This window comes from Anser anser, assembly GCF_964211835.1.
Source record: "Anser anser genome assembly, chromosome: 5".
Classification (NCBI taxonomy): domain Eukaryota; kingdom Metazoa; phylum Chordata; class Aves; order Anseriformes; family Anatidae; genus Anser; species Anser anser.
Window position 1 is genome coordinate 61600710 of NC_139725.1, and position 12177 is coordinate 61612886.

The 12177-nt window shown below is 43.7% G+C and overlaps 1 protein-coding gene across 3 annotated transcripts; it reads left to right on the forward strand.

Moving 5' to 3' along the window:
* The first annotated feature begins 251 nt into the window (after window positions 1-251).
* Window positions 252-11971, forward strand: LOC310900291 (potassium channel, subfamily K, member 16-like). 3 transcript variants are annotated; one of them, XM_083838024.1, is made up of 6 exons: window positions 252-1259; window positions 1396-1718; window positions 3784-3904; window positions 6175-6341; window positions 8220-8388; window positions 11029-11971. In XM_083838024.1, the coding sequence occupies exons 2-6, from the start codon at window positions 1524-1526 to the stop codon at window positions 11334-11336; spliced, it is 960 nt and encodes a 319-aa protein (XP_083694150.1). In that variant the 5' UTR covers window positions 252-1259; window positions 1396-1523; the 3' UTR covers window positions 11337-11971. The 3 variants fall into 3 exon arrangements, with proteins under 3 accessions (XP_083694150.1, XP_083694149.1, XP_083694148.1); XM_083838023.1 differs by having other exon boundaries at window positions 252-1718; XM_083838022.1 differs by lacking the exon at window positions 252-1259 and having other exon boundaries at window positions 8223-8388.
* The last annotated feature ends 206 nt before the right edge of the window (window positions 11972-12177 follow it).

The following is a 12177-nucleotide window of genomic DNA, read 5'->3' on the forward strand; positions in this document are numbered from 1 at the left end:
AAGGGAGGTGTGGGGAGCTGGGGGTCGGCCTCTTCTCACAGGTAACCAGTGATAGGACCAGAGGGAATGGCCTCAAGTTGTGCCAGGGGAGGTTCAGGTTGGAAATGAGGAGACATTTCTTCTCAGAAAGAGCAGTCAGGCGTTGGGACGGGTTGCCCAGGGAGGTGGTGGTGTCACCGTCCCTGGAGGTGTTCAAGGAGAGGTTGGGCCTGGTGCTTAGGGACATGGTTTAGTGGTGACATTGGTGGTAGGGGGGTGGTTGGACCAGATGATCCTGGAGGGCTTTTCCAAATTAATGATTCTATGAAGGGGCTTGTTTGGGTGTAGGCATCTGCCGGGGAAATTGCAGCCCCCTCATTTGGGTTTCAGCCTCAGCCTGGCGGGGCAGGCAGACGCCATTTTTGTTTCAGTCAGAGGCTCCCAGAACATAAGACGGCGACGGCAACGCGCTTCCCACTCTCCCTGCAGCAGCTGCCGTGAAAGCCGCCTGCTTGACACGCTCTGCTTTTGTATGGGGGGAGGGCAGCTGCTGCTGGCCTGGCCCCAGCCTTGTCAGCTGCTCCCGGGGGGGCTGCCGGCAGCTACCTCCACCCCCTGGGATTGCCTCACTGCAGGAGCCGCCCCGTGCGCCGCCATCTCCCGCTGCGCTGCGCAACGCGCTTGCCCCGCAGTCGGTCGCCTCGGTGGGTCTTTTCCTCCGAGCTGCTCTGCAGTTCATCAGCCTGTATCCTTGCAAGGGGTTCCACTTGCCTAGGGGCGTGCCTCTGCGTTGATCCTCACTGCTTTTCATCGTTTCGCTGTTGGCCCGTTCCCCCGTTCCCCCCAAACCTCGGCTGGTCCTTCCAGGCGGCAGTCCTGCCCTCAAGCACAGTGTCTGGTCCTCCCAGTTTGCTCTTTGCATGTCTGTACGACCTTGCCCTGGGCTGCAAGCAGGCGAGTGGGTCCCAGGAGAATTGTCCCTGAACACAGAGCAAGAACTAGCTTCTGGGATCAACGGGGCTTGCCCTGGAGTCCAGTTCTAGGGGTTAGTGGGAGGCAGAGGAAGGGAAGCGCTGTTTTTCCAAGCAAGCTTCTCTATGGGGCCTTTGCAGGCTGTCCTCACCTGTCCCCAGAGCCTCTGGCGAATGCTTCTTGAGCAGGAGGAGATGGCCACCCGCCAGCTCCTCACATCCTGACCCATTTTTCCTGAGAATTCAGCAAGGCAGAGTTTCACAGACAAGAGGAAATCCCTACACAGCACGCAGCCCAGAGAGTGGAAAGTTAGTGGCGTTTTTTTTTTGTTGTTGTTGTTGTTGTATTTTGTTTTGCTTTGTATATTAGTGGTTTTTTTTCTTTTTTCTTTTTTTTTTCCCAACTTCCCCATGAATGTATTTGACAAATCACTGTCCCCGTCAGCTCAGGATCCCAGCGGAAACCCCAGCTGGGAGGGCTCTTCCTGCCTGCGGGAGGCTCCCCAGGAACGCCAGGGATTTACTAATCGCCACCTTTCGCTCCCCATCCCTTGCCGTGTCCTGCCGAGGGCCATGTGCAGTGGCAAGCTGCAGACAGGTTTGCTGGTGGCCGGCTACTTCGTCTACTTGCTGGTGGGTGCAGCCGTGTTCCAGGCGCTGGAGAGGACCGCTGAAAAACAGCAGAAAATGGCAGCCGCCCAGATGAAGGAGGCATTTCTGCAGAATTTCCCCCACCTCACAGTGGCAGAGATGGAGCAGTTTATGAAGGTGAGTGCCAGCCCTGCAGAAGCCCTTTCTCCCATCAGATGGTAAAACAAGTGTGTGGGAAATAACAACTGATTTCCCTGACAGATGTTATTTCCTACTCAGCCTTGCTACACAGATAACTTTCTCTGTGTTTCCTACTGGTGCCTTCATTTGGATGATTTTTACAAACCCCAAACCCATTCCCCAGTCTGAAGAGGCAGATCTTGCTGATGGTAAATATAGTTTGTGTGGCGTGACAAAACGTTGTGTGTTAGCTGTTAACATCCCTTGCTCACAATGGCCCCATTCTTCGGGTTCTTGCCTCCTGCCGATGCAGCTTTCAGTGGGGCTATGCTCATCTACAGCGGGTGGCATGGCAGGAAAAATGAGGCTGTCTGAAATTAGTGGGAATGGTTGCCACACACAGCAGTGCCACAGATAGCACAAAGGAACAATACATCGAGGTCTGAAATAATCTGCTGGGGGAAAAAAAAAAAAAAGAGAAGCCCAAATCACTGCAAGGAGTGTGGCATAGTCAGGGTTTATTTCTTGAAGATGCTGCAGAAGTTAGGCAGGCAGCCCAGCCAAGAAAAAGGAGTTTCTGGTCATGACATGGGAAGCTGATAGTGACTGGGGTTCTCTATCCATCTTAGGTATTTTCTAGCTATAGCTGCTACATTGCAGAGAAGATGGGAAATGCAAATAGCCTTGTAAGCATATTTGCATGGGAAAGTAATAGAGCACTTAACGGCTCTGTTTTCAGGATAAGGAGATGAGGGGGGAGAACCAGTATTTCTCACAATGCAACCAGTGGACCAGCCCACAGTTCACATATGCATGAACCCTCTTCAATGTAGTTTTTTTTTATTTTTATTTTTTGAGGGGGAAAATGGGTGAAAGAGAAGAAAAAAAAGGAACTTTTTCAAGACAATGAAATCCTTGTGCAAGGGCTATGAAAAGATTTATGCTAGTCTTTTTTAGGCTAGTTTATTCCAGTTAGTGCCTTGCCTCTGCTAGGGCTCAGCCTTGGATTTTATCTCAGCTCTTTTTGTAGAAACCAGCTTGCATTCCAGATGTTCAGTTAAATGTCCTCTGTTTGCTAAAACCAGGGTTGGCTGAATACTGGTGTTGTTTTGGTTTTTGGTTTTCTTGTTTGTTTGTTTGTTTGTTTGTTTTAATATGCTTAAAAAAAAGTCAGCATCACTTAGAATTAAAGCCATAGAAAAAGGAAGAAGTCTGATAGTGCACAGAATTATAGATGATGGGGCTGAAAGATCTTGGGAGAAACACCTAGTCAACACCCTGCCCCAAGGCAGTCTCAACTCAGCCCAAACCACCTCTAACAGATGTTCATCTAACCTCATCTCAAAGGCTGCATTGTAAATATTGTGCATGCAGTTCATGCATGCAGTTAGTAGAAAGGCGTACATATCAGGCTGGATTCTGATTGTGATTGCACCACAATTAATGCTTTGCAAACCATATGACTTTCTCTGGATTTAAATTTGTACTCTAATGAGGCTACGGCCTTAAAATTACGTTTCATGTACATGTCACATGTGCCATGCTGTAACTGACTGATGCCTTAATGGGGGGGAACAGAGTCAGTGCTCAGTGTGCCTGCATACAGATGGGTGATTAGATCCCGGTTCCACCACTGCCATCTCAATGGAAAGCTCAAAACCAGCAACCAGGCACCCCATCACTTAAAACAGTGGGCTGCCTTGTTCTGCCATGTCCTAGCCTTCCGTAGGATCTTTTTTCTCCAAAGTACTTAACCTGAAAGAATCGAGGACTTTAGAGGTGAACTTCACACCCAAGCAAACAAGTTGTCCTAACACCCGTGAGAGCACTTAGCATAACAATAGGGCGAAATACTAACCTGCAAAAACACTGGCTGACTGCCAGCTAACCTTGGTGGTAAAGGTGTGAACGGTGTTAAAGTATTGCCGAGGGCAGGTGAGTACTGTTCACAGGAAAGGATCAGGAGCTGGCTAAATCCGTACTATTCTTTCAGCAAAAACTTGAGAAAAGCAGTCAAGTTGATTAAAAAATAAAAATTAAAAAAAAATGCCTTCCCTTCCAGAACCTGACTGAAGCCATTCAGAATGGAGTATACCCTGTTGGAAATGAATCACAAACTGAAAACAGCAACTGGGATTTCAGTAACTCTTTCTTCTTTGCAGGCACAGTGGTCTCCACAATAGGTAGGATTTATGCTTTCCATGTTTATGAATGTGTGTGTTCGTGTGTGTGACACTTATGTCTGCTTATTAGGAAGTAAACAAATAATACTTTCAAGGATAGAAAATCCAGCCCTTTATTGGCATGGATGGGAAGCGGCAACCAATATGGTCCTGAGACCTCACCAGTGCACAACTTTTTGTGCATTATTTTGGGTTTTGAAATACCAATGGCCTTTCATGCTCTTGTTTCTCACTTGTTTCTTCTTTTTGAGCTGTCTTCTAAAATCTTGGCTCTGATGTCAGTTGTGGGTAGAAGATAAATTTGACTTTCCTGATCTTTATTCTAGGGTCAAACAGGCTTTAAACCTGAGAGTGCTGTAAGAATGGTAGGAAATAAGCGAACTCTGCTGGGAATTGGACACCATCTCAATAACCTCTGATGAGCTCTTAGTGCATGTATTGGATTAACAATACACCACGGGGGAGAAATGGGAAGGGGAGAAGGCAAATGCTGAGACTTTCAGACTGCTCCTTCGAGCTGTTCTGACCATTTCATGGGCTGCTTGCCCCTGCCTGCCTCTCCCTTTCCCTCAAATACACATCCCAAAGAGTGAAGGCCTGCCAAATTTGAGCATGAAATCCACACTGTTTTCTACTGCTTCACACTGTCACGCAGTGAGAGTTAAATATATGTTTTCAGAAGCTGAGGCCTCATTCCCACTACACGCTAGGCACAGCTGTGCTAGTGATCTGTGAGTGTGACATGTCACAGGGGCACCAGTGGTGTCCCAGCATCATGGCAAGCATGTAGGTGCTATATGTGCTGTGGAGACCTCCTGCTGCAGAAGAAAGAAAATGTAGAGCCCTGAGTAAAATTCTTTCCAGCAGTCTCCACTGATCTGCTGGAACCCTTTCCGTGCAACACAGAAAAAGTCTCTAGGAGGATTTGGAGAGGAGAATGAAGGATCACTTTCCTCTTTTGATCACATTGTCCAAATACCACCAATGAACTTGAATTAAAAATCACGTCTTCATATTGATTTCTTGCTTCACAGCAGTGCAGGACTCAGAGCCCATCACTCTCAAAGAGGTCCTTTTGTTACAGAAAAGTGCTGTGCACTTTGAAAGGCCTTTGACCCTTCACATCCATGACAAACATCTCAGGGAAACTAGTTTGTCAGCACACTGCTACTAGCCAGTCCATTCCTTGCCGCCACCAGTGTTCATTATGGCATTTCTCCACCCAACAGATTGGTTGCATCAAATTTGTTTCCCTGGTGAGGAGGAAAGGTTGCCCCAGGAAAACTACAACTTGCCTGTTTCTCTGCACCCTTGCTGCAGAATTCTGTTTGTGAACAACTTCCACCCACCTTCATCAGGTTTTGCCGTAATGAAAATGCAATAGTTGTGTGACAGGGAGCATAAGACAGCTCAAGCACCTAGGGGGCCAACAGTCAATAAATCACTCAGTTGTTTTGTTTGTCTTTTCCCCAGAAGAAAACATTGCATCTTCCAAGTAATAGATGCCTTGAGATGAACTGTGCTAGGGAAAGTGCTTTTTCTCAGGGTCAGTGATAAAATAAGGACATACACAAAGTACAGGCCTCTTGCACTTAAAGATATACCTCACGGGGTCTAAGAAGAGCAAAGTCTCCAGTCCATTAAAGGACATGTTTGGAGATCTGCAGCCATTATTCCACTACTTAGATAAATCCTCTTTTAATAGGGTTTTAAGACAAATATATCTGTGGTATGAATAGATCAGCCACCAGTAAGGTCTGGGCTAATTAGAACAAGCTATTCTAATGCACCCTACGCTGTCCCCAGGGCTGGAGCCAGTATCTGGACATACCAACCTACTGGCATTTAGCCACGGAGGTCGCTAACACACAGGCATATCAACAAGAAGGCAGATTGTGTGATTGTGGCATGGCAAGCAGCCTGGGACTCCAGCCTTGACATCTTCCAGGTCCCCAGCTTTCTGGTTTCTGTCTTTCCATGTATTTGTCACAGGACAGAATGTGTTTTCCATAACTGCTTTCAGATTATGCTTTCTTTCCCATTAAGTCTAGGCTGGGAGCACACAGCACTCTCTGCATCCCCCAGAATATGCAGGGTGAATCACTTCATCTGCTTTCTGGTTTGACCAGAGAAAAGTGAGCACACATGGGCTGAAAAGTGCTAGCCACATCTTTTGGGGTCAATGGCAAGCCAGGCTGGGGTAGGTGTGAATGTGACCATGGATTACTCCAGCTCTTTGAAATATCCCCCCAACCCATCTTTTTTCATAGGCTATGGCACACTGCGTCCTAAAACTGCTGGGGGCCAGATCTTCTGTGTCTTTTTTGCTCTCTTTGGAATCCCTCTGAATATTGTTTTTCTGCACCGTGTTGGTAAGATGCTCTCGCTGCTGTGTAAAAAGCTGGGGAAATTCCTGTACGAGAAAGGAATGAGAAAGGTAATTGGTTTTACTTTCTCAGGCACAGTTATATGCTAGTTTCTAGACTTTTTTTTTCAAGATATACCTTGGCATTATCCTTTATTACTTTTGATCTCATGCTGTGTTAAGCATTGTGTTAGGAAAGGGGAAGAGATGTTCTTCCCCTGCAGACCTAAACCAACAAGGCAATCATAGAGTAGGTATTCAGATGGGATGTGTTTTGCCTATCCATATAAGCAAATTTACCTGTATGCCAAACCATGTATATTTGGCATATGCCTTCTATGCCAAATCATTGGCGGTTCAGGCTGGATGTCAGGAAAAGGTTCTCCACCAAGAGGGTGGTCGGGCACTGGGACAGGCTCCCCAGGGAAGTGGTCACAGCACCGAGTTCAAGAAGCGTTTGGACACTCTCAGACACATGGTCTTATTTTTTGGGTAGTCCTTAGGGAGCCAGGAGTTGGACTCGATGATCCTTGTGGGTCCCTTCCATCTCAGGATATTCTGTGATTCTTTGATTCTATGATTCTGTATAAATGACATAACATCTAGTCCACTTCAGCAATCAATGGAGAGAGTGGGTGCCTCATCCCACTTCTCTAGACACTTATCCCAGGAACTAGCTCTAGGGAAGTACCTGCCTTTCTTTATTGCCAGTACCTCTGTAGATGATTAAGCATCCTATCTTTAGGGAAAGAGAGACAAGCTGTAAAGCTGTAAAAAGGAGGTGAGCTGAAGGGGTTTCAGTACATATTGACTCAATGCCTAGCACGTCACCCCTCCGTATTCATTATGCAGTCCTTTAATCCCTCTCCTCCCTTCACTTTGACAGAAAGGAAACTTCAGGCTCATTTGAACCCAGCTGCTGAAAGATGAGGAGGCACTTGTAAGGGGATAAAGACAGGATGTCTCTTGTCTGGTTATGCTCCAGGTTATTTGGAGCTCCTTCCATTCTCTAATCACTTCTGAGGAAGTGAGAATAGCTTTTTTTGTGTCTCCTACTGTAATCCTCTTTCAGGACAAGGTATAAATGCTATAGACAACCCCAATCAAATTGTTAAATATCTCCTTATGTCTTAAGACTTAAACAGAATGTAAGGCTTAATCAGATTGACTCTAGAACAAGCACAATGCTTGAAGGCATGAAAAATTTTCCAGCAGTTGCCATTCATTTCCAGACAACCTGGACTTGTAAAATTCTGTGCATAAACTATATGTGTATCTGAGAAATCTTACTGTACAATTAGTCTTTTTCTTCAGCCAAGCTTCTTCATAGCTGCTTGTTGGTAAGATGGTTCAAAAGTCACTGTCCAACCACTTCTTCATCAGGAGCTCATTTGTTAAGGATCTTTGTGTGGTCACTTACCACTGGGTAGGAGTTAAGTTATGACACTATTGTAACGAGAAATAGTCAACAAATCAAAAGTCAACAATCAAACTCTTGGAGACAACATTGTTGGAAATGATGTAAACTATTTTTTTAAGTATCTATTTCCCTAAGCAATTTCAAATGTTCTTTGAATGCCATACCTGAGTACTTGAAAACTAAGTATAAGTGAAGCAGTTTGGTGAAAAATGGAAACAGCTTAATTCTGGTAAAAGTCATTGTGAAAGTGCTTTCCCATACTCATGGTCATTGAACGTTGATAGAATCAGAAAAAAAGACCACATCTCCCAGGGTTACTGTGAACGTGCAAAACCCATATGTGTGGCTTCCCCCTGCCTCAGGTCAAGGTGAGGGTTTTTCGAGAGTGAGAACACTCGGTACAAAACCTTCATCACCCCGGTGATTACAGTATGTGTTCCTAGATAGCTGCCCATTATGAATACCCATAATTATATATGACCTGCTAGCATGTCAAATCATGATGATAATTGAGTTGGTTTCTTTTTCAGAAGAAGATCAAATTTCTGACTCTTTTGTTCTTTTTGGCCACCGGGATCCTAGTGTTTCTGTGCTTGCCGTCACTCTTCTTCCAGATAACAGAGGGTTGGTCCTACAGCGAAGGAATTTACTTTGCATTTATCACCCTCAGCACCATTGGCTTTGGAGATTATGTAGTAGGTAAGGTTGATTTCAGAGAGGAGATGCAGCAAAGTGCCAGGGTTGCAACTGTAATTACTATGAGTTGACTGCATGGGCCACCAATGTACCGTAGAGAAAAATCTTCCATCTGGGTCTTTGACCAGTCTTTGCCTTATACAGTTCTGGGGGAAATACTTTTCTCTCCGGCATTACATAAGCTGATGAAAGCGTGGAATTGTCTAAATATAACGAAATGGGGTGCTTTGGGGTGCAAAGAAGCCAAATATTTGGGGGAGGGAAGGGGAAAATTCAAGGAGCCTAGGAATTTGTATATACCAAAAGAGAATAGTTTGTGTCAGACACAGTAAGATACATATTCCTGCTTTAGCTTTGACTTGTGTTTCAAAGCGTACAGTAAAGAAATTAGTAGTCATGTTTCAGAAGACATGATTTTACACAAATCTAAGAGGTGGCAATCATAGTCATGGGGAAATGGGGAAATGTACTCACTCTATGAGAAATGTGGCTTAAATACATATATCACTTCAAAAGTGGCCTTCTTTAGTCTTGTTATGCATGACTGGATGCTCTCTGTCTTCACAAATTCAAGCTTAGTAGTTCCCCTGATGTTCAACTGTTTAAGCTACACTCTAGCAAGATAGAGTGCTTCTCAAAACACTTGTGTGTTCAGAAGTGTTCAAACTTTTAAAACACTTCAAAATACTGCTGATCAAAATACACTCTCTATGGAATCAGCTTCTAGAGCTGCTTCCAACTCCACAGTGAAAACCAGGAGTCAAATCAGTGTCCATGGAAGAAGCAATTGAACACATGGACTCCAAGGACACTCAAAGATTTCTCTACAACAACCTGTCCTGCTGGCATCTCACCAATACAAGATTTTCTTCAGCAGTAGTAGGAGAAGGAAGCTCTGAGCTAATACTTGAGCACATTTTACAGTAACAAAAGCAAATTACAACTTTAAAACAACTACTTCCATAGTACTTCCTCCTCTGCAGCCATGTTATTTTACAAACACAGCTAAAAGTTCAGAATTAGACAGGCCTCCTGGCTCTGGGATTTCATCTTCATCAGGGTGGCTTAACTGGAGCTGCAGTATTTTTTCCTGCAGTGTTTATCTCTTTTGGTGTTAAACAACGGTGATAAAATGAGAAGTTTAATGCCTCACACCTTCTCAACATAACAAGCAGAGTGAATGTTCTGACTATTATGTATTTAGAATTGATTACAAATGACAAGTGATTTTGTGCTAGCCAAGTGGAACAGAACAGGTCTGAGTTTATTTGCATTTTAGTAATTCAAAACTGTATTGCAGCTCTTGTACTTCAAGCATGAGATAAAGCCTGTTTTGTGTGGGGAAGGAAGACAATATCCTACGAAGATGACAGAGTCTAAGTTCAGTTCTTTAGAGTACACGTACACATAGGTAATACCTCTAGTGTGAAACTCCCTCTGGGCTGTAAACCCCCTTTATACCCTATTGAAGTCCAGTTTTGGCTGGACTTTGACTGGACTTTATTAACATTACAAAGATATTACTAGTTGCTTTGGAAACAGTGTTGAAGTCCTAAACTCATGTCGTGAGTTTCAGATAAGAGCACAAAAGGAGTTGCTTTGCAGAAACTCTGGCAACTTCTATGCCAACTCAGCCCCAGCAGAAAAAATAAAACCAGCTGTTCGATATCTGTCCATGAGGACAAGCCAACCCACTGCTGCCCCACTTCCAAAGCTCTTGCATGAGGAAAAAACAAAAATCCTGCAAATTGATTTATGTAATGCAAAGCACTGCAGAATCTGAAATGAATTTCCAGCATCCTGACTCCTTCTGGGCAGCTTCATAATGGGAAACACTCCACCAGATCTGTGGTGACCTCCCTGTCCATGCATGTTGCTGTGTTATCTGCTGTATGGATTCACCCCTAACAGTGACTTGCAACGCTCACTAAGCAATATTACCAAGTTTTCATGTAGATGCCAGGGCCATACCTTGCTAATAAAGTTGTGTGGAACTAGATGGAGTAGGAGCAAATACTCTCTGAATGTAGTTGGTGGGTTGCTGATATTTAAGGAAACAAATCAAATGACCCATGCAGTAAAGCAGGTGTGCAATACTGAGTGCAGCTAAGAGGTTTGGGCTGCATGAAATAAGCTTCAGTCGACTAGTTTCCAACACCAAAACTTGTGGTCTTGGCATGTGATGGCAAGTTCTCAACAGTCACCTACTTTTTTAGTGGAGGAAGCCCTTGAAGCCATTCAAAAGTAAACTAGGAGTTGCAATTTCAATTAAGGATACCTATAATTTAAAACAGTTATTTATTATCATATAATGTCATAATCATATTTTATAGAAATAAACAGAATCACAACAACCTGCTCTGTTGCTAATCCACCCTGGCCCCAGTATATCTTTTTGACAGACCAGTATATGTGTGCTGACAAAAATCTGTTGCACAAGACACTGGCTCAGCCTGATCTTAAAGCATGTTTTCCTCTGACCTGCAGTATTTCTGGGGAGGTGAGAGACTTCACCACAATGAAAAAGCCACCTTAAATTAATCAATGTAAAAGACACTGATGGATTCATTAGGCTTGCCCATTTTACACAGGCAAAGCAATTTTAACTTACTAATTTTCTTCTTTCTCTCCCCCTACCTGCAGGTAAACAACCTGGCAGGATTTATTTTTCCTACTACCGAACACTTGTGGCCATTTGGATTCTTTTTGGCCTTGCCTGGATTGCTCTCCTATTTAATTTATTGACAACAGTTCTAGAAGATACTGAAAAAATAATTGTCAAGGATCTCCACCAAATTGTAAAGGTGAGTAAGGACAATGAAGCAAGCCAACCAAGAAGATGCTGGCCTGCTCATTTTTTACCAGAAGAAGAAGTAATACCACCATGTGCTGGAGGGGATGCACAGAAAATGGAGTCATTAGCATCAGGTTCTGAACAAACAAAAAAATAAGAACAATGTTTTTTACATATAGCCAAAAATATTGCCATAATATATGGAGATTGAAGTCTTCAGTGGAAAATTGCTAGTGCATTATTCTAAAGAAATTCCCATGGAAATAAAATTTCTCTTACCTTTTGCTGAAATGTGACCTTACCAAACCCGAGACTTACAGTTACACAGACACACAGTATTAATGGTAAGAAATTTGCTCTTCAGTTTGCAGCCATATTGTGCTAAAACGTGACAAGTGCTCTGATTTTGCAAGGCTTTTTTAAGGTACCTTCATAAAAATGCAGAGGAGGGTCATGGCAGAGCTAGCTGTTTGTGTTTAGATTTTTCTGCTTGCAAAAAATCACGTCTCTTCCAGGAACTGACATGCACAAGCTTTTCTGAGTCATTGCATAGCACTAGGTTGGAGGAAGAAATACAAGCATATAACTGAATAGGTGCCTGATTCAAACCATGATATTGGATAAACTGACATGATCTGAAAGACATGTTTGAAGGACAAGACCTGGGCTCAGTTCAGAAACACTAGAGGCATCTAATGAACAGGGTTAGAAAAAGGTTAGCTGTATTAGAAATTATTCATTCTACCTCTTCCTGTTTTATATGAAGATGAATAAAGATGATTCCAGCTTCTGCCCCTGTGGCTTTGAAAAACTTTTCTGATAGCGTTTATAAAGAAATATATATTTACGTTTTAAAATTATTTCATTTTATAAGGATTTTACAAGATCAGAGAGTTGTTTGAATGGAGGAGTCCTCGCTGCAGCAGAGCTTTTCTGCCGCTATGTTTGTATGGCATAGCTCCTATAACGTCCTTTAAAAACAATCCTATTGGACTGTG